Here is a 22,444-nt window from a genome sequence, read left to right as displayed (position 1 = left end):
AATCATTGAACTCAAGCTTGTCGGACTCCACTCTCTGCTCTTAAGCTCGGTACCACGACTCCACGTGGGCAGGGAGAGAAAATTTTTAATCGTGAAGGGAAAGATCCGGACATTTGAAAACTATAATAGCCAACATTCATTGACCAATTAGTTTGTGAGAGGCAGTACCAAGTGTTTTCCATATATTATCTTCTTGCATTTAACAATCTATGAGGTAGGCAAGAAATAACTATGCAAGGCCAGAAACATTTGAATTTTAGTTGGGATAACCATTGTGGCAGGCCAGAGAGTGGTCACTGCGGTGTCACACAGTCATCTATGAAATACACAATTTCCTATTTGTTTTTTGTAAAGTTATACATCGGGAAAGATCCTTACAGAATCATCCATCATACTGGACCTCTTTAATTCTTTCAAGCAAAATCTATATCAGAGTATATGAAGAAATATGAGAAGTCATTCGAGAGACCATTCCGTCAATACATGTTATGGCCAAAGTCTCCAGTTCAGTGGTTTAGTTTCTTCTTTTAATCTCCCTCACTTCCTCCTGCTCATGAAAATGCCACTGTCCTCATATCTCAGCCCTCTGCAACAATCTTGACTAGCTCTCCTTTACCTAAGTGTAAATTCCAAGGGTTAACTGAGCTCCGAAGACCCTTCGGAGTCTGGCCTTCCTTCCTTCCTGCAGCCCGGCTCAGCTCGCTGGTCCTTGAACAGGTGGATGGCCATCTCCCACTCTTGGAATGCTCTCCTTTCACGGCCTCTCTGCCTATGCAAAACCTGTTCATTCTTCAAGGCTCAGCTCAACTCTGGTTGTTTCTGCTGCAGAGCAGAAAGTGAACCAAATAAGGAGACCTGCATTCTAGTTATTCCTATACCTGCCATTTGTTCTCTTGGTAATATTAGCAATATCATTTCTGTTCTTTGAGTTTACATTAATAAAATATACCTGTATAATTTCACTAAAATCTGTCCAACAGACTTCACAGGATATGAGGATTATATGAAGGCTATAAAAGCACTTTGAAAAATGGAAAGTGCTATAATTTATAAGCATTATTACTCCAACAGAAGTGATTTCCCCTCTTCTGAGTTTCTACAATTATTATAACCAATAACTTTTTACACGTATTTTATATCTTATCAACTCAATTACAAGCTCTCTGAAAGTGGAATCTTTTATAATATCTATATTCCCCACAGCACTTTGTACGTAAATATTTTTGACTGATTTATCTGACTCTTCATCCAATGATTAATCCAACTTTCTTAATCTCTTCTAATCTTAATTTTCAATCTTTCAGTTATTCTTCTGGTTTATCCCTAATCCTAATCAAGTTTTGTACTTCGCTGGACAGAAAAATAAAATAAAAATAAATTTGATACTGGGCTTGAGAGCAGTTATCTCTTGACTCATCCATTTTTCCCCCTTTAGGATAATACCTATTCTTGTCCTCCTTGCGTTTCACCACTTCACTGGGGAGAGTGGCCAAGGGGTCTTCAACTTTATCTGCAATGTTCTATCTCTGTTAAAGGAGAATATTTTGTATAGTATTTACCTTTCCTGTTGTTAGAGCAGTGGTTCTCAACCTTGGCTGCACATTGGAATCACCTGGGGTGTTTTCAGAAATCCCAGTTCCCAGGCTGTACCCCACCCACATTATAATTGATTACATAATTATAATCAGCATTCTCTGAGGGTGGGAGGAGGCAGAGGGACACTAAGAACTTAAGTAATTCCAAGGGTGCCTCGGTGGCTCTGTCGGTTAAGCATCTGACTCTTGGTTTCAGCTCAGGTCATGATCTCCCGGCTTTGTGGGTTCGAGTCCCACATCGGGCTCTGTGCCACCAGTACAGAGCCTGCTTAGGATTCTCTGTCTCCCTCTCTCTACCCCTTCCTCACTTGTGTTGTCTCTGTCTCTCTCAAAATAAATAAATAAACTTACAAAAAATAACTTAACTAATTCCAGAAATATATCTCCTGGTTATAAAAAAGAAAACTTCCAGAAACCATATTTTAGTACTTTCTATCTAAGCTGATAAGACAACATGTATAACATTTTGTAAAGAGTACAAATTTTGGGGTGCCTAGCTGGCTCAACTGGTTGGGTGTCCAACTCTTGGTTTCAGCTCAGGCCATGATCTCATGGTTTGTAAGTTCAAGCCCCAATTCAGGCTCCATGCTAACAGCATGGAGCCTGCTTGGGATTCTCTCTTTCCCTTTCTCTCTCTGCCCCTCCTCTGCTCTGTCTGTCTCTCTCTCAAAAATAAATAAACTTAAAACAAAAAATTTTTTTAAAAGTATAAATTTTAAAGTGGCTCAGCTCCGGGTTCTAAAAATGTGTCAACTGTAGGGGTGCCTGGGTGGCTCAGTCAGTTAAGCACCCAACTTTGGCTCAGATCATGATCTCACGGTTTCTGAGCTCGAGCCTTGCTTCCGGCTCTGTGCTGACAGCTCAGAGCCTGGAGCCTACTTCAGATCCTGTGTCTCCCTCTCTCTCTGCCCCTCCCCTGTTCACGTTCTGTCTCTCTCTCCCTCTCAAAAATAAATAAATAAATAAATAAATAAATAAATAAATAAATAAATAAATAATAAACATTTAAAAATAAAATAAAATTTTTAAAAAAGAAAAATAAAAAATGAAATAATTTACCAATTGTATAACCCTTGATAATACATTTAATTCTTCAATACCCCAGTCACCTCATAGATAGAACAGGAATAATCATAAACTCTACCTCATAGGGTTGTCTTGAGAATGAAATGCATGTAAAAACACTCAGCACCATATTAGCAGAGAGTAAGCTTATAATAAGTGTAACCTTCTGTCAATGTTATTATTCCAATGATTACAAAACTTTGTTGACCTAGAACATTAAGAAATGGGTGGTCTTGGAAAGGGGAATATTCTAAATAAGAGTTTAACCTTTTAAAAATAAAGTTCTGGGCCTTAATTTTAACACTATTTTTTTTAATTTTTTTTTAAATTTTTTTAACGTTTATTTATTTTTGAGACAGAGAGAGACAGAGCATAAATGGGGGAGGGGCAGAGAGAGAGGGAGACACGGAATCTGAAACAGGCTCCAGGCTCTGAGTTGTCAGCACAGAGCCCTACGCAGGGCTCGAACTCACGGACTGCGAGATCATGACCCGAGCCGAAGTCGGACACCCGACCGACCGCCACCCAGGCGCCCCAATTTTAACACTATTTTAAATGTCATTTTATAGGGGCGCCTGGGTGGCGCAGTCGGTTAAGCGTCCGACTTCAGCCAGGTCACGATCTCGCAGTCTGTGAGTTCGAGCCCCGCGTCAGGCTCTGGGCTGATGGCTCAGAGCCTGGAGCCTGTTTCCGATTCTGTGTCTCCCTCTCTCTCTGCCCCTCCCCCGTTCATGCTCTGTCTCTCTCTGTCCCAAAAATAAATAAACTTTGAAAAAAAAAATTTTTAAATGTCATTTTGCTTTCATCCTTTTACATTCCATATATATGAAGCCTGTGCCCTCAAGAGTCACAGAAATCTAGGTACCTCTTTCCCACCCACTCCCCAGAGCCACCCTACCTTTTTATCTCTTTGGCCTGACCTAGTTTTCCCCACCAGAGTCACTAATCATTGCACTGCCCTTACTCTAGCCATGGTCTCTCCTCCTACCATTCTCTTTCCTCGGTAACCTCTTTTCAATGGCCATTTCTAGACATTATGCCAATCAGAACGTTCATTTTCCTTTCATAAATGGCAAACAGATAGGTTCAAATATTTGACTCTTCTGGACTGATTTTGTCTCTTCCTCAAACGGCCAAAGATCTTTTGTTCTATTTCTCAAGAGCCAAAGCATCTGGTCTTAGCTTTTGCAATATGAAAATATTCTTTGGGATAATATCTACCTTGTAATCATCTTTTGAGTAAGATAAAATATAATAACCACAGAGGTCAAGTGACGTAAACTTCCCTAACCTTGGACTATCTGAAATATTTTAATGAACGATTTTAAAAGCCTAACCGAGCCTACTATCCATTATTCCTTCTCTGTAAATATTTGGAAAGACCTTTGGCTTCTCTTGCAAAGAGGATCCTCTTATATCATCCTTACAGAGGAATGTGGTTTCCTTCTTGAACCACCAGCCCTCTTTCTAATCTAAAGTGCCCATCCCCCTCCTAGAGATATATTTCTCATTCCTAGGACAGTTCCATCTCTATATTGAAAACTGGCCAAATCTTCACTTCAAATATCCCTGACTCTTTAAACTCTTCCAAAACACCACAGGTTACAATACAATTTCCCATTCCCTATTTTCTTCCTCTGTGCCCTTGCCTGCATTTTAGTAGATCACTGCTGTTACTTAAACTAGATTAAGACACAAGATTAATCCAGCCCCTCAGAACAATATTTGAAAAAAGTCCTTATTTCTAAGCTCGCTTTGCAAATCATTGTGAAGATAAAGAGAACAGAAAGGGTTTTCTTTAGCCCTGAATAAGCAAACCACATATTAGTTAAAGGTTTATAGAGGTGGTTATGGAATACTTGAGACAGTTTTCTAACAAGTGCCTTTTACCATGACTATTCTATATGTGGAAAATGGGGAGCACTCCAACCTCACAGAGTTGCTATAATCAGCATCACCCTTAGGTCCAGGAATTTTAGAAGGCCCCATGCCTTTAGGGCCCAGCTCTGTCCTTCCTCTGGCTATACCCCTCCCTATGGGACAGGATGTTTATGGGAACAAGACAATCTGTCCATCTAGAGCCCATGCTCCCCAGGCTCCCACCCCAGACTGATGTTACACTGCAGAATTCCCTAAAAAAATGGCTTTGAATGCAGTACTAGGGCCTTCATGAGGTCTCTTCCCCAGGCCCGTCCTCCCAGGGGTTGACAGTGCTCCAAGCCAATATCTACCACAGGGCCAAAGCAGTTGCCAAGTGATGGCTGTTTGCTGGAAGTAGAGGTAATAGGTATAATGGAGCTTGAACTTGAGGGCCAGGGTACCCTTATATATAAGGCACTTCACAATTTGGGATGGAATTGGGGGTAGGAAGAAAGCAGCAAGTGATGCTGAGGCCAGGGGCCAGCAGCTAGCTCTTTTTGAACCAGTGTCCCCACTGCAGTCTAATAAGTCTAAATTTGAACTTGGTCTTCCAAGTTGTCATGAAGGTATTTTGTCAAGGTAGGAAAATGGAACATATTTATTTAACAGCTTATTTGCTTGATTTATAAATTAAACTATTTAGGAGCACCTGGGTGGCTCAGTCAGTTAAGTGGCCAACCCTTGATCTTTGCTCAGGTTATGATCTTGAGGTTCATGGGACTGAGCCTTGCACTGGGCTTCATGCTGGCAGCATGGAGCCTGCTTGGGATTCTCTCTCTCCATCTCTCTCTACCCTCCCTCCTACATGCACACATGTACATGCTCACTCTCTCTCTCTCAAAATAAATAAACTTAAAAATAAAATAAAATAAAATAAAATAAAATAAAATAAAATAAAATAAAGTAAAATGAAATAAAGTAAAATGAAATAAAATAAAATGAAATAAAATAAAATAAAATAAAATAAAATAAAATAAAATAAAATAAAATAGAATAAAATAAAATAATTTAGACTAATGGAATGCAGGGTCTCAATATAGCCCCAGGACCTGCAAACGTTAAGGATAGGCTTTGTTCAGGACAAGTGCATAGTGTTCATGAAAGTTAATTCCATACTTTCCACCACCATCCATACCTCTGCTCTTGCTGTTCCTTTGGCCTCCCTATCTCTGCATGTCCTTCAAGGCCTATTTTCTGTGGTATGACATAACATGGGCTCTTGTCTCCTCCATTCTTCTCTGCTCCCCACCTTACTTTCCTGTTCAGTTAGAATCAATCTCTCCCTCCTCAGAACTTACCAATACTTCTTTCTTGACCTCTTTTATAACAGTTACTTTTCATCTTAGAGTCATTTATGTTCATTTCTTCTCTCCTCTTCTAGCCAATACATCCCTGGATGACTTGTTTCTTCTGTTCCATCCTTGTTCCCTGCCACTACCTTGCATATATATGTGCTCAGTAAATATTTACTGAGTATGCTCAATCTGAGAAAAAGGTGAATTTCTAAATACCCAAAGAGACTTCAATGAACCTCATTCATTCATTCACTTTTACGTACACCTCCTTTTGAAAATACAAAATAAACTCCATTGTAAAGTTATACTGATAGAAGGAAAAATTTTATTTGAATTTAAATGACTTAAACTTCATCAGAAATCCATAAAATATATCAAATGGTGCCATTTCTGACAAGGAAAGAGAAGTGGGAGACACACAATTTTGGCTGAATTTAGCCAAAGGAGTACCTCAGAACACTTATCTCTAATAAAATTTTACTGGAGGTAGAGTATTCTCAGGGACATTTCTCCAAGGTTTATTATCAGATAGAGTCCCTGCTAAAGCAAAAAACTCATCATTCATGTGATAAAATACTGTGTTTAACTCTAAATATGGTTAAGTTGCAGAATATTAGTGATTAATGAAGAAAAAAATCATATCTGACTTCAGCCTAGAATTTCCTTTATGCTCCTTCTTGCTAAGATAGTGAATCAGCCCTATTCTACTAGATGGCATTAATAACAATAAACTTTGATGTTCATATTCTAGTTTCCTAAATGTGTTGGAAAGAACAAGCCAGTGTTCTACCCAAAACCTCCTAAAACCTTCGCTCCTAACACTTCTTTAAATTCGTGGGACCCGATTAACTCTCTAAAAGAAGCCAATATACAAAGAAATCTTGAGAGGTCCCACTGGATCACTTCATATGCTCATGATTTTACAGGTATGAGTTTACTTTAATACAAGTAAAAAGAAGAAAATTAGAATATTTGACAAATGCTGTTACAAGCTTGCATCTTCTAATATTTTCCCCTGTTTCTTAACCTGAATACTAATAGAAATTAGGGTGGGTAGTAAGCTTCTCTTAGCGGGAAACTGGGAGGTAAAACTGTTTTCAATTTATTCATTCTAATTATATTACAAAGGGAAATGGGTAAGTTTTTCTATAAACTGTCATTTAAGAGCCATCCTTCATTTACTCTAACAAAGTAATAAGATGTGATGTTTCCATTAAGGTCTGGGGCCCATGAGCCCCCTTGAACTGGATGATTACCATGAAAAGGAGAGAGCAGAGTTAACTGGACAGATAGGATTTGACCCAGAGCCTGTAAGTAATTGCAGTCAACTCGCAGTTACTTAGGGGGAAAGTATCCGAGTGTTAGGCCCCTTCTTGCTTTACCCACTTTTTATTTGCTTCATGAGTACTGGTGACCAAGCTAACAAAAGAAAAATCTAACTCATTATAGAAGTTAGTTTTGAATTGATCTGAACTCCTTTAAATACCTTTGCCCACTATTTCAAAGAACAAGCGAGGTTTCTTTTCCTATTCCCAGTGCTGGTGTTTTGAGGGTTTGTTTTTTTGTTTTTTTTTTTTAAGTTTATTTATTTTGAGAGAGAGAAAGAGCATGAGAGTGCATGAACAGGGGAGGGACAGAGAGAGAGAAGGAGAGAGAGAGAATCCCAAGCAGGCCTGCAGTGTCAGTGCAACCAATGCAGGCCTCAAACTCATGAACTGTGAGATCATAACCTGAGCCGAAATCAAGAGTTGAGAGGCTTAACCAACTGAGCCATCCAGGCGCCCACTGAAATTCTGTTTAAAAAACAGATTTTCTACTATGCTACTGTTGCTAAAATTTAAAAAGGAATAGGTTTACAAATGCTTACCCTTTAATGAGATTCTTAATAATTCTATGAATGTTTATATACTTGTATATCTTGTACATTACCACTGCTTTTGAAGAGATAAAGCCTGATATTCACAATTGAGAGTTGGCTAAATTGCAATTGGAAGCCAATAAATTCTCTGCAAATATCAATACAAATTTCTTAATTGATTATGTGAAATGGCCTGAAAGAAATGATCAAGCCCGTTAGTGACAGAAATTATAGTCTGTTGGATTATTTATATATACATGAAATAAAATAATTTAACAATAGACATATATGCTGTTTTATTTGGGGCCTAGATTTTATCCTCTAAAGCTACACGGTTTTTAAAACAAAATTAGTATTTCCGAAGATATAAACCGTAGAACTTAGACTGAACTGAACACATTTATTTTACATTAGCTTTGGTATTTCCCAAGGTGATAAAAAAAAAATCATAACACCTGAAATAGTTATACAGACTGTGCTTTATCATTCACTGAAGGGTTTTTTTACTTTTCACTTGCAACAAATATTCTCTAAGGCTAGAAAGCACTATACATGTACTACAACATTGTCAAGTGTGTTCATCAGCTATCCAGGTTTCCACAGATTTGACCCTGTAGAGTCCAGCCCTTCAGGAAGCAGTTTTATCATTTTTACAAAGAAATACATGTACAGTTATATAAAGAATGTCTGCCAAGTATATTATATGCAAAATTATTATGCAAGTAAACCATCAACTAAATTTTTATTAATAATAAGATAAAATATGCCTAAAATAAAGTTTAAAAGTTTTAGGGGTGCCTGGGTGGCTCACTCAGTCGGTTGTTTCCAGCTTGGTTTCAGCTCGGGTCACGATCTCACAGTTCATGGGTTTGATCTTCACATCAGGTTCCAAACTAACAGCACAGAGCCTGTTTGAGATTCCCTCTCCCTGTCTCACTCTCTGTCTCTCTCTCCCCCCATCCACTCTCTGCCCCTCCCCCACTTGTGCATGCATGCATGTTCTCTCTCTCTCAAAATAAATAACTTTAAAAAAATAAATGAAATAAGTTTTAGTGCCTCTTTCTGGTTTCTGACTAAGACATGAATAACAGACTCTGGGAAGGCATGTTTTAGTGGTAATAAGTGTATGAAGTATTTTGTTACAGTAGAATGAAATAAAGATACTAAAAACTGCTTCTTGCATAAAGGGGTCCTGTCCAAGGAGGATATGATATACCCCACACTTTTTTGTTTATGACAAATTTAACAAAGTATTTTAAAGAGCTGGGGTTTCTTCTAGTATCTACTGAAACCTAACTAGCTAAAGGTTATAACAGATTTGTTAATAATAGATGGAAATTCCTCCAACTCTGAGAAAATTAGGATCCAAAAAGACACTCCTAACTCCGTTTTGTTTTCTATATCCAAACTCGAGTTACTGTTTTCTCACCATTCTCATTTTTATTGCCTCTGCTATCAATTCCATTATCACCATCCATCCATTCTGTTAGTTTTTCTTCAACATACTATCTTAAAAATCTTGACAGTTATGGAACGTTGAAATAATTTCACAACTAACATCCATGCACCCGCCACCGAGATTCTACCATCGGCATTTTGCTATACTTACTTTATCACATAATCTATCCATCTTTCCATCTCTTCAGCCACCCATCAATACACTTTATTATGTTTTATGCACTTGAGAGAAACTGCAGACACTAGGATACTTCATCCTTAAACAATCAGCATGCATATCATTAAACAGAGTTCAATCTGTTGCAGCTTTTCTTTTAAGGCAAAATACACATTCAATGAAATTGCACATATTTTAAGTGCATGTTCACTGAGTTCTGACAAACACGTACACCTTTGTAACCCAAACACCTATCAATACATTAAATATTACCATCATTCCAGAAAGTTTCCTCATGCCCCTTTCTAATCAACTCCTCCCTCTTATTCCTATACCCCCACCGACATATATCTATTACTAAACTTGTAAATACACTACTTTTGCAGTTACCAGACATGATTCATAATATCTGTAAAATATCTCAAAAAGCACAGATAGAACAAGCCCCCTGCAGACTGCTGTTTAAGCACAGCACATCACTGGTCTCAGCATCACTCAAGATGTTTGTTACAAAAGCAGATTCCTGGAGCACCTGGGTGGCTCAGTCAGTGAAGCGTCTGACTCTTGGTTTCGGCTCAGGTCATGATCTCACAGTTCATGAGTTCAAGCCCCACATCCTGCAGTGTGAAGCCTGCTTAGGATACTCTCTCTCTCCTTTTCTCTCTGCCCCTCACCCTGCTTGTGCTCTCTTGTTCTCTCTCTCTCAATAAATAAATAAACTTAAAAAAAAAAAAAAAGCAGATTCCTGAGCTCCACTGCAGAATCACAGTCTCTGAATCACAGTCTCAAGTGGATCAAGCTTAGGAATCTCATTTTCCCCAGCTCCAAAGCTGATTCTGATTCAACCGAGGTTTAAGAACCCTTGCATTGGAAAGCTTTCACTGAGATTTAAATAACCACACATGACCTTCAACATCATCTGTTGGGGATGGCAGAAATTCTGCTCAAGTGATTCTTTTATATCTTTGAACATTTGAAAGCAAAGAGTTCCTACACAGAGGAATTTTTCCATAGCCAAGTGAAAACATCCCCTTTCCCTATCAGCAAAAACCAGTAGAAGAGAAAAACATGTGTTTATTAGGACCCAAATGTCAATGTCTGTAAATAAATAAATAAATAAGCAAGCAAACATTGCAATGTGCACTCCTACACCCATTCTACATTTACTCAGTGAAAACGGGTACAAATTTGACCTGCCGTTTGTGGTGATACCCTTACAATGTCAGATTTATTAACTGATTTTCTCCTTTTTATCCCACCACTACAGCAAGAAAAATTCCATCCTGTCTTAAAACCTCCAAGACCCCTAGCAGGACGAATTGCTCGACTGATGCAGAACCGACGGCCTCTGGAGGCTGTTGTCCAGCAGAGACCACATTCCTGTCCAGATTGTACCCCTAGAGTTTTGTGTAATTTTCATACCTTTGTACCCAGTTCTACAGAAATGATGGCACTTAGTGATAACACACTGGCAGGTGTCACCCATAAAAAACAGGAAATTGAAGACAAGATTAAGGAAGAACAAAGTTTGCTATCTACCTATGCATCCCCACCTTGCTACCCAACAAGAGATCTGACTAACGTTTGCGACATAAAAATATCTCCAAAAATCACAGATACTAAGAAGATAAAAGATTTGTACTGGAGACAGCTGGCATTAAAACCCCAACCTATACCTTGCTATAGCCCAAACCATTACATTCAGTATGAGCATCTAAAACCTGCCATACGTGACCCGTGTACTATGTGTCAAAACTCTGTTAGCTTTAGTAAGCCTACTACTTTAGAAAGTAAACCAGACTTGGAAGCTTTTGATTTTGAACATTTTTTAAGTAAGCCAGAAGAAAGGCTGACCTTGAACACAGCAAACAATGAGGAGACAAGACCCATTCTGGGTTGGATTCCTAGAGCTGGAGTGGCCAAGCCTCAGACTGACCTGCTAGGGCTTAAGAACTCTTTTTCAAAAACTGGTGCACAAAAACGTTTCCATAAATCAATTCTAGAAGACCATAAAGACCTCAGGGATAAGGAGCATTCAGGGATGAAACACCAATTCTATGGCTATAATTCCTATTATTTCTATAATTGAGATTTTCATCCTTTCCTTCAAAACCCAGCCTCTTGCAAGAAAAGTAAAAATTTAACAGAATTTCTTCCATGTTGTTGGATTCTGTTTTCTAGAAAAGCCATAATGACCTTGTTATGAAGTTTATGTTTTCAGGAATTTTAAGTTAGGATCTAGTCAGAGGAACCCATAAAAAGGGGATGTTCTTACTTCCTGAAAAGTTTAACAATTCAGCAATAAAATATTAGAACCAGAAAATTTTATAGTCTTTAATCTCATTTTCAAATTATACTCCAAGGTAATTTTCCAAAATCATGAAAAACAATGTGTATGACAAAGTTTACATCATTGTTTTCCAGAAATGAGTATTTCAAATTCATATGCCCAGTAATTGACAGATGTCTATACAAACTATAGTACCTTAATAAAATAAATATGTGAACATTGTCCCCTTTTGTAAATGTTTGTACAAACTAACATCAAATACAAAAGACAAAATTCAAATGCCCAGTGAATTGAGAGATGGGCAGCTCTATAAACTACATTACCTTAATAAATTAAATATACGGGCCCTTTTTTTTTACGTAAACGTGGACAAATTAAGTCAGTAGAAAAAACGAAACCCAAAATGCCTTGCATGCACACATTCAAAGTTGGATGTTTCTTTTCCATTAACCTTCTGATAGAGAAACATAACCAATTTTTTTACGCAGGAAAAAAATGTTATTGTGAAGGTCTAGCAGTGGCTTTAATTAGTAACTGGTGAGTTAATTGTGGCAAGAAAGGAAGGCATCTTAGTCTACTTGGGCTGCTAAAACAAAACACCATAAACTAGGTGGCTTATAAACAACACTTGTTACTCACAGTGCTAGAGGCTAGAAGTCTAAGGTTATATAGCACTGGTAGATTTGGTGAATGGGAAGGGTCTGTTTCTTCCCTGCAGCCATCTTCTCACTATAACCTCACATGGTGTAAGGGGCAGGGGATCTCTCCGGGGCCTCCTTTATGAGGGCCCTAATCCCATTCATGAGGGCTGTCTTCATGAACGAATCACCTCCTAAAGGTCCCATCTTCTAATAAACCTTAGGCTTTCAACACATGAAATTTGGGGGGACATAAACATGGACACCATAGCAAATGGCTTGATATCAATTATTCTAAAGCCAAATATCATTTTTGGAAGGTGTCTACCAAGAGGCTAGCTAACTGTCAAATGCAAGCCAACTCATTTAATGTGCCAACAGGCACATTTTAGACATTGTTTATCATGAAAGTTCATAAGGAATTTCTATGAGTGTTTCGTTGAGATGTCTTTTAATTTTTATATTTCATGATCATGTCATTTAATTACACCTCCTTTCAAACTATTCTGGACTAGGGGTGCCTGGGTGGGTCATTTGGTTAAATGTCTGACTCTTTCTTTCTTTTTTTTTTTTTTTTTTTTACTGTTTATTTGAGAGAAAGAGAGAGCGCGCATGCATGCAAGTGTGCACAAGCAGGGGAGGGGGAGAGGGAGAGGGAGAGAAAGAATCCCAAGCAGGCTCCACACTCAGCACTGAGCATGGAGCCCAACTCTGGGCTCAATCCCATGACTGTGAGATCATGACCTGAGCTGAAATCAAGAGTCAGATGCCCAACTGACTGAGCCACCCAGGTACCCCTGAACAATGTTCCTTTATATTCAACCACATATTTATTTTGTTGCTCTTTATTTTTTCTCTTAATCTTTGATCTCTTTATCTGTAATCATTCTCCTTTTGTATAAAGAACACCCGTTAGGGGCGCCTGGGTGGCGCAGTCGGTTAAGCGTCCGACTTCGGCCAGGTCACGATCTCACGGTCTGGGAGTTCGAGCCCCGCATCAGGCTCTGGGCTGATGGCTCAGAGCCTGGAGCCTGTTTCCGATTCTGTGTCTCCCTCTCTCTCTGTCCCTCCCCTGCTCATGCTCTGTCTCTCTCTGTCCCAAAAATAAATAAAAGTTGAAAAAAAAAATTAAAAAAAAAAAAAAAAGAACACCCTTTAGAATTTCCTTCATTGTGGATATGCTGGTGACAAACTCAGTTTTTGTTTGAAATGTCTTTCTTTCCTAAGAGATATTTTGCCAGATGAAGAATTTAATTTGACAGCTACTTTCTTCCAGTATATTGAAGATATCCGTATACAGTTCCCTGAGTTCCACTGTAGCTGTAGAGAACTCAGTGGTCAGTCTAAGAGTTCTTAGAATGTCAGTGTTTTTCTCATTTTGCTTTTACACTGTTACCGTATTTCTTTTTTTACTGTATTAGTAATCACTGGAATTCTTGAACTATGGATTGATATCTTTCACTCAAATATAGTTTCTATCCCATTTTCTCTTCTCTCCTTCTGGGACTCCACTTAAAAGTACATTATACAGGGGCACCTGGGTGGCTCAGTCAGTTAAGCATCTGACTTCAGCTCAGGTCATGGTTCATGGGTTCAAGCCCTGTGTTTGGCTCTGTGCTGACAGCTCAAAGCCTGGAGCCTGCTTCAGATTCTGTGTCTCCCTCTCTGTCTGCCACTTCCCTGCTCCTGTTCTATCTCACTCTCAAAATAAATAAATATTAAAATTCTTTTTAAACAGTACATTATACGTTATCTTGGTATCTTCTTCATTTTGATTATTTTTCAGTTCTAAAGTTTCTATTTGACAGGTTGTTCAAATCTGCCATTTTATTTTATATATATACTTTCTAGTTCCCTTCTAAAATATTCAAGCCTGGCTTTTATGTTTAGAACACAAATATTTTACAGTCTGATAATTTTAAAATCTGGAATCCCTATGACCTTGTTCTTGCTTCTGCTAGTTCTCACTCATATCATGGAGTTAAAAATTATCTTTCTTTCTTTGCTGAACACTTTAAAAACTTTATTTGTAAGGGTGCCTGGGTGGCTCAGCCAGTTAAGCTTCTGACTCTTGGTTTCAGCTCAGGTCATGATCTCACAGTTCGTACATTCAAGCCCCACACGAGCCTCTGGAAAGCCTGCTTGGGATTCTCTCTCTGCCCTCTCCTCTCTCTCTCCCTCCCCTCCCTCTCTCTCAAAAATAAACATACATTAAAAATAAATAATTTGAGATTTAGGGTGACATTATAATCTTCCTGAATTTTCATTTGGTTCTGCCAGGTGCCTGAAGACAACAGAATTCCTTATTCCAAGTTCAAAATTTGAGGTATCCTTGGCCAACCACTAAAGTCGGGCTGCAGACCTTGTAGGATCAGTGTTTCTTCCAGTTCACCTTCATTTCCAGGCTGCAGGCCTTTGAAATGCTGACCTACAGCTAGGGTTGTTTACCAGGTACCAGGTTCGACAACCTCTGCAAGCCCTGAATTGATACTGTAGATATCAATTTTTTTTTTTTTTTGAGAGAGAGAGAGAGTGCATGCAGGAGCAGGGGAGGGGCAGAGGGAAAGGGAAATAGAGAACCTTAAGCAGGCTCCATGCCCAGTACATAGCCCTACACAGGGCTCCATCTCACAACTGTGAGATCATGACCTAAGCCAAAACCAAGAGTTGGACACTTAACCAACGGAGCCACCCAGATGCCCCAAGACACATACATTTTCTATATACAGATACAGATAGTGATATATCTAACGACTAATAGTGTGTCCAATGATCCCTGCAGCCTAGTATTTACACCCTTTTGAAGGCTCCTTTTACATTGTACCAAAATCAATGACCAATAAAACAAGTATGTCACTTCTAAGATTTACAAAAGGTTATAAAGGACTGGCATCTACCTTAGCTTCTCTAGCTCAGTTTCTGGGAAGCAAGCTTCCATGGGGTAAGTGGTCCCATCCATAGGCCTCTAACCAAGAGCCAACAAGGAACTGAGGTCTGACAACCATATGAAGTGAATTGGAATTGAATTCTCCAGCCCTATTTGAGCCCTCAGATAACTGTATCTCTGTTCAACAGTGTGACTACAAAATTCAGACTCTGAGCCATAGCCAAAACCCAAATAAGCTGCTTCCAGAGAAGCTGTAAGATAATAAATGTTCTGCTTATCATATTGTATGTAGTTTATTTCAATGACTATTATTTTTATTTCTACAAATCAGCTTTGGCTCTTTTTAAAATCGGCCTGGTTGTTTTGGATAGTCTCTTATTCATTGCAAATGCTTTTGTTCCCTGCTTTTGTCTACATATTTTAAATGTTATTTCATATTACACATTGTAAAGGTAAATAAAAATTATTTTGTTTTTAAAAGAAAATAAGACCATTTCTCTTCTTTCCCCCTTCTAGGAGTGTTTCCTATGAAAATCTAAAGGGCCAGAGTCCTCATTCTAGCCTTTAAGAGTATAAAAGAGTCTCTCAGAGGTCTGGGTTTTATGCTTTTTGGTAGGTAAACATGAAGGAAGGTAGAGTGTCACCTTGAAGCTTAATGTAAGCGTAACTATTTGTTTCTCAGGAAAATAAGTTTTATTATTCTTTTGGATGAGGACAACAAATGGCTACCCCAATTCCTGGTGAACTTAAGGTAAAAGAATGTGAAAAAAAACCCTCAACCACGAAGGATCTGATCACAAACTGTGATAAGTTCTCCTATGGAAAAAGGGTCACCATTAATACAAATAATAAGCAATAATTGTGCTGCCCAAAAGGAAATAGGCTACTATTGATCCTAAAGCCTCATGTTCTATGCTAGCTAAAAACAGCATGGTATAAAAGGATTATAATTAATTTAGCTTAATTGTGTGAGATTTTATTCTGATTTGGTAGTTTCTTGTGGACTACATACGTACAACCACTTTATTGTGCTTACTCAACAGTGAACGAGTTTTCTTTCCTCATACGGTGATGTGAGGAGATATCTTTCTCAGTAAGATTTTTACTTCCCCAGTGACATCTAATAGTTCCAACACCTATGGTCATCTGTGGTGTAACTTTGCTCTTTGTTGTTTTTTCATAATGATCTCATGCTTGGCACTTCTTAAGAGTACGGGAATCCTGAGGGCCTGGGTTAAAATATTCCTCTGCAGATCTATGTTTTCTTCTGTGAGACACCAGAACATACTGCTCATCCACGACTACTGTATTAATTTTTCAGCGAGAGTTTCTCAGACCATGCAGGTAGGGTAAAATCAAACCTGCATGAGGGCTGACCCGTGGTTATGAATGCACAGAGGATACTTCTTCTTCTCACTCAGTACTTAAGGCCAAGCCGGACAAGACTAACCTGGTTCTTCCCTTTTCCAGGGAGATTGTATTTTATCCTTTAGGTTCAAGTGTTTCAGCATTATGCAGGGGACTCAGCCAACCTTACCTCTCCATCCCCCCTATTGTCACATTTTATGAGCTTTACTCTCATTCTGCTGAGCTGCTCCTAAAGCCTAAAGCTCTTTTACTTCAGCAAAAGTCCCTAAGGTGGTCCTAAAGTGAGCTTAAGCTTATCACATTCCTTTTCAGTGCCTGTTCCCCACGTCAGCCCTGCCTCCAACCAGGAGATTTCCCTTTCTTTCTTGCGACCTCGTATATGTTTTGATTTGGGGGAGGGTGGTATCTTATTAGATCTTTTTCATCAGGAGGGATTTTTAAAGTATGCCATCCATTCTATTGCTGGAAGGAAAAAGCTACCGCATTTGCTTTGTAATAGTTATACTCCTTACCAGCCACTAAACGGGATAAGAGGGAGATAGACTGAACAGATATAACATATGAATATAACAGAGAACAAGTGCAAAATATTGTTGTTCCCAACTAATTCTCTCAGGTATCCTGAGTAAACTGTAAATACTATGAGTCTCTTCCAAACCTAAATACATAAATATTATAACACATAATTTAAGGTATCTGCTTTACTACAGCAATGTGCCAAGTGTTTACTTTTGTTTTCTTTTTCCTCATCTTCCCATTACATTCAAAAACAAGGCTCTTTATCTACAATGTCCTTAATTAAAAGTACTAAGAACTTTGCTTTCCATTCTCCCCTTCATAGGAATTAATTTTAAATGACATCAATTCATTTAGCCAACTGATTTAATGCTACATCTATATGATCTGCGGTAGCAGCACAATATGCTCCATGAGTCAACTCTTCTACAAACAAAGACTAATAACTTCTGATGCCATGAACAAAACAGATTTTGATAGGACTATACCTATTTAAGGACCACACATTCCTTGGAGGAATATGGGTGACGCTATCAGTACTTGGCTTCAAAAGAACAGGTGTTCTAAATTTGCAAGGTGTTGTTAAGTTTGGTCTTTTAAAAACTTGGTTAGCCATGGGGTGCCTGGCTGGCTCAACTGGTAGAGCATGCAGCTCCTGATCTCAAGGTTGTGAGTTCAAGCCCCATGTTGGGTGTAGACATTACTTAATAATAAAATCTTTAAAAAAAAAAAGATTATTTAAAATAAGTAAATAAATACTTGGTTAGCCAAATGACCCTACTTCAGGAATAAACCTAAATGATCACTATCTTGGTCCCTTCCAAAAGCCACAAATGATCTTGAGTAAGTGTGATTTCTGCTGTTTCATAGCACACTTCTGGAGCAGTAGTGTGTGCAATTAGAGAGAGGGGGAACTGGAAGTCAGAACACAGAAAACAATAAAAAAAAAATCCAGTTCTACAGGGAGATGCGTGCTCTGGAGCAGAAATCACAGTATCAGTAGTTGGGAAGGAGTGTAAGGTAATCTAGCATCTATTGCTTAAATTGGGAGCAGGAAGAAGATTGCTAGAATGTAAGCTCCACCAGAGAGTCCTCAATGATTTACACCAGGTACATAATATGCACTCAACAAACACATGACTGAATGAATATGGCAGTGCTAGAATATGAGAAAGTTGGAAAAAAATCATTCAGAACTCGGGGGCTGAATTAGAGGGCCACGGGAGTCCAGAAGAAATTTCCCAGTGATATAATTGAGCATGACAGGAAGGGGAGCTAGTTCGAAAGGAAAAGTATGATAACTGGAAACTGGGTTATCAAACCTGCATTTCTAATGTGACTCCAGCCCCGTATCTTATTTGAACATGACATGCAACCCTAGGTTAAATGAGATGCAAATCCGCCGTAGATTTCCAAGAATTCTCTAACCATGTAAAAATTGTTACTTCCTAATGTTGCCTGAACATCCTCCTTGTTCTGCACATGGACGCGAAGGAGAGACGGGTGTTGGCAGAGAGCAAACAGGCAGGTGAGGGGCCAGAGCTACAATCTAGTTTTTGCCGCAGCTGCTGCACCTGCCCCATTCCTCGGTCTTGGGGCATCCATTAAGGGGATATCTGAAAGATGACTCAAAGTATCAGAATGGAGGCGAAACAAGAACACGTCAGGAGCTCGGGTCCAACTCTCATAACTCCGGTTCCAGGGTATTCTTTGTGGGTGCGGCTGGCGCCAGCCGTGGAACCACGACAGACGCTGGGTAAAGGTCGCCAGCTGAAAAGATGGTAGCCAGGAGACCTCTACGTACAACAGATTTGGGGCGTTCCCCTCTGGGCAGGCAAAACGCCCCCCTCAAGGCGCATTACGTCAACGAGCACAAGAGCAGTTACCTTAGCAGGATAACGCCCTCAGTCCACCACGCGACTCGGCTCCACCCTCCCCGGGGCACCCGCAGGCACACACAGGCCGAACGGTGACGTCAGCCCTTCCTGGCACCGCCTCGATGTCGTACTTCCAGTGGCCTGTCGTAATTGCCGGCAAGAGAGGCCTCGAGCAGAAGGGCACGCTCGCGGTACACCTTACCCTGCTAGCCGGCAAACGCGCAGGTCGTTGGCGCAGGCCCCGGAGACCGGAGCCAATGAGGCGCTGAAACATCACTGCGTATCAGGCGGCGCAGCCGCACTCGGGCCGCGAGGGGGCAGAGCGAGTTCGGTTGCACCAACACCGGTACTTAGGCGCGGACCGGCGTGTCCTTGGACTGAGAGAGCTGGACGTCCGGCTTGAGAGCGGGCACCTTCTTTTCGCGCGCAACCAAAGAACGGTGAGCGCAAAGCTGGGAGGCCGAAGCGGGCGGGAAGCGCAGCCGTAGGAGCACGCAGTTGCGTTGGTAGGTATGCGGGCGGGGCCGAGGTCAGTGCCCGGGTTCTGCGAGTGGGGCCCACGCGGGGTCAGTAGGCCCAGAAGTGAAGACCCCGGACTTTGGCCAGCCAGACCCCGGTGGGCTACGGCTTGAAATGGGGTGGAATCCCAGCTAAGTGAGGGAATGGGCTCAGTCAGGACTCTGAAAGCCCAAGGCGACTTGGTTGCGGATCCGACGGAGACCCCAGCTCGCGTAGTCGGGGCTGAGGGTTATAGACGCGACCGACGGGACTTCCCGGGATGAGGGCGGGACGGTGCGCAGCGCCTCACGTTTTTCGTGGAGAGGAAAAAACTGCTCCTCCAAAAAGGGGTCATTTTTCTTCTTGGTTACCTGTCGCTTCTCCCCTTAACCTTCCTAAGCATCTCGGGAAGTTAAGTTTCATCAGTCTCCTTGAAACCTGCCTGATTGGGTGACCTCGTGGTCGCTTTCAGAGATCCCAGAGCGGGGTTCCTTGCGAGACCTCAGCCCCCTGCTGCCCTCCCACTCACAACAGCAAGGCAGTTTATAGTGACCTGAGCAGGCCGAATCAACCAGGATTTCTATTTTTTTTTAAATATATTTTGATCTCTCCTGAGACGTGGCTTCAAACTGTAGTATGAATAAATAACTAGGCTTTATTAAACGTTGAGATTTCGGTAGTTTGGGTTTAATGTAATCATGGTTTTCAACGTATTCAGATTTGTGACTTTTTGTGACCTTGACCTCAACTTTTGAAATGGTTTTGAACTAGGTTCCCTCTTTGCTTACTTGGGTTTTAATGTGTTTTTAAGGAAGTTCTCCTTCCACCTAGTGTTTTTGGTACTAAAGAGTCTGTTGCAAGTGTACCAATAAGTAAAATGGGATTTACCCTGGTGCTCAATATCATATCATAGATTCAGATTCGCAGTGGATGAGTAAGTGTCCAGAGTGATCACTGATTTCCATGGGACTTTTACTTGAAGGAAATAAGTAATTGGGTCTCTCGTTTTTAGATTTAAAAATGGGTGATGTTGAGAAGGGCAAGAAGATTTTTGTTCAGAAGTGTGCCCAGTGCCATACTGTGGAAAAGGGAGGCAAGCACAAGACTGGGCCAAATCTCCACGGTTTATTTGGGCGAAAGACAGGCCAAGCCCCTGGGTTTTCTTACACGGATGCCAACAAGAACAAAGGTAAGGCGGGACAGTTGTAAAATTACAGAAGCACAAATTGCATGAATATAACCAACGGTAAGACCTTCATCAGGAGTGTAAAATACTTAACATACATTCCTCCTTGTTTAGGCATCACCTGGGGAGAGGAGACACTGATGGAGTATTTGGAGAATCCCAAGAAGTACATCCCTGGAACAAAAATGATCTTCGCTGGCATTAAGAAGGCAGGGGAAAGAGCAGACTTGATAGCTTATCTCAAAAAAGCTACTAAGGAGTAATAGTTGGCTGTTGCCTTATTTATTACAAAACAAAAATGTCTCATGACTTTTTTATGTGTACCATATTTAAATTGATCACATACACCAGAATTCAGATCATGAATGGCTGATAGAATATTTCATTTGGACAGTCCTGATTTAAATAAGATTGGCTTGTGGTTAAATGAATATGATTCACTTTTTGACCTTTGATAGTAATTCTGGTTCAGCAAGTGCTGTCACTCTTTTCCCCTTTGAATATGATTGGAATTGATTAGATTGTTGAGCTTTTCACAGAGATGGTAAATGCCATCTCTAAACTTACAGGAGATTGGTTTTATATTTAGATTTATATAACTGGTTATATTAATATATTTAAATACTGAGGAAATCCCTTCACTGTATCAGAACAGCAAGACTCAGCTGTGTTTCAAAAGTTGTGTTAGCCTGTTAAAGGCAAGGGCTGAAGATAAGCTGGCAATGTCCACTTTATCTTTTTAGTCTTAACTATGCCAATTTAATTAAAATTCCCTGCATTTAAAATGTTGCCTTTTGCTTAATGAAAGGCATTTTAGTGTGGTTTATGTATAATATTAAATAAACAATAGTAACACTTCTCACGTTTTATAGATGATCTGTAAGGTCAGATGCTTTTAAAATTCAGTGTGATAAGTTATAGCAGCAGATTTGGCCTGTGAATTCTTTACTAAGTTATAATTCAGGATTGTCTTCTAAATAGCTATTCAAAAATACAACTGTGGAATTACCATATATGTATGATTGGTAATGGTGCTTTTGCTAACTCGTTAGAAGGGTTAAGGTAGAGGAGATATATCATCAGCACAAATTTGTAAATTATGTGATAAGGCTTAAGATAATTAAAAACAAAATCACAGATCATGATTTTTCTAATGTGCTTGATTTAATGACTGATGCCAGAATTTAAGTACAACAGCCCTAAGTGCTGATGGAGCAGTGTTACTAATAGTATTAGATTGTGTACTTATTCCTCTAGGACAGTCTGAACTAGAACAACACTTCAGTGATTCGTCCTTAGAGTTTCTGTGGCCAGAATGAACCCTCAGACTTTCATACGTGGATAAAACAACATGCTTCTGGTCACAGTTTTGTGGTGTGTGACTATAATTTTTGTACAAGTTATTTCATACATGGTCCATGCCCTAACAATTAGAGAGACCCTGGCCATTTTATGGAGGTGGTGAAATTCTCAGTGAAAGAAACTGACAAGCTATCTCTGAGACAATAAGGAAACTGGGAAGAGGCCTTGTCTGTCAATGGTTTCAAAGATGATGGGGATGATTAGATAGCTTATTAAGGCCTGGCAAAGCAATTTGTCATTTAATCTTACTTTCAATCATTGGAAAAATGTAAGTAAGCAAAGAAGTCAGGAAACAATTTGGGAAAGCAAAAGAAGGCCTACTGTAATCAGAGGTAACACCTTTGTAACACCTTGATAACTGCAGAAGTTAATGGTATTCAGAAACAGTCTAGCCATTTAGCTTATAAGAATTCTAGGTCAATATGGGAAGACATGGAGTCTAGGGGGCTGATTTACTTCTGTGCCTCCTACATC

General features: G+C 39.8%; 2 protein-coding genes across 3 annotated transcripts in view; both read left to right on the top strand.

Annotated features, from left to right (window-relative positions):
- The window catches only part of CA2H7orf31 (chromosome A2 C7orf31 homolog), a 43,540-nt gene extending 32,043 nt beyond the window's left edge, over positions 1–11,497 (top strand). Inside the window, exons 8-10 of the mRNA XM_043589112.1 lie at positions 6,627–6,801; positions 7,094–7,185; positions 10,616–11,497. Coding sequence (XP_043445047.1) covers positions 6,627–6,801; positions 7,094–7,185; positions 10,616–11,437 — 1,089 coding nt within the window. The 3' untranslated portion in view covers positions 11,438–11,497. The remainder of the gene's footprint in view (positions 1–6,626; positions 6,802–7,093; positions 7,186–10,615) is intronic.
- A 7,753-nt stretch (positions 11,498–19,250) lies between these two features.
- LOC122488013 (cytochrome c) lies at positions 19,251–21,753 on the top strand. 2 transcript variants are annotated; one of them, XM_043589114.1, is made up of 3 exons: positions 19,251–19,364; positions 20,435–20,611; positions 20,723–21,753. In XM_043589114.1, exons 2-3 carry the CDS (start codon positions 20,443–20,445, stop codon positions 20,869–20,871), a joined length of 318 nt encoding a protein of 105 aa, XP_043445049.1. In that variant the 5' UTR covers positions 19,251–19,364; positions 20,435–20,442; the 3' UTR covers positions 20,872–21,753. The 2 variants fall into 2 exon arrangements, with proteins under 2 accessions (XP_043445049.1, XP_043445048.1); XM_043589113.1 differs by having other exon boundaries at positions 19,273–19,430.
- Positions 21,754–22,444: the final 691 nt, after the last annotated feature.

Source organism: Prionailurus bengalensis, chromosome A2 (genome assembly GCF_016509475.1).
Source record: "Prionailurus bengalensis isolate Pbe53 chromosome A2, Fcat_Pben_1.1_paternal_pri, whole genome shotgun sequence".
Classification (NCBI taxonomy): domain Eukaryota; kingdom Metazoa; phylum Chordata; class Mammalia; order Carnivora; family Felidae; genus Prionailurus; species Prionailurus bengalensis.
This window is presented reverse-complemented; position numbering and strand designations above follow the sequence as displayed.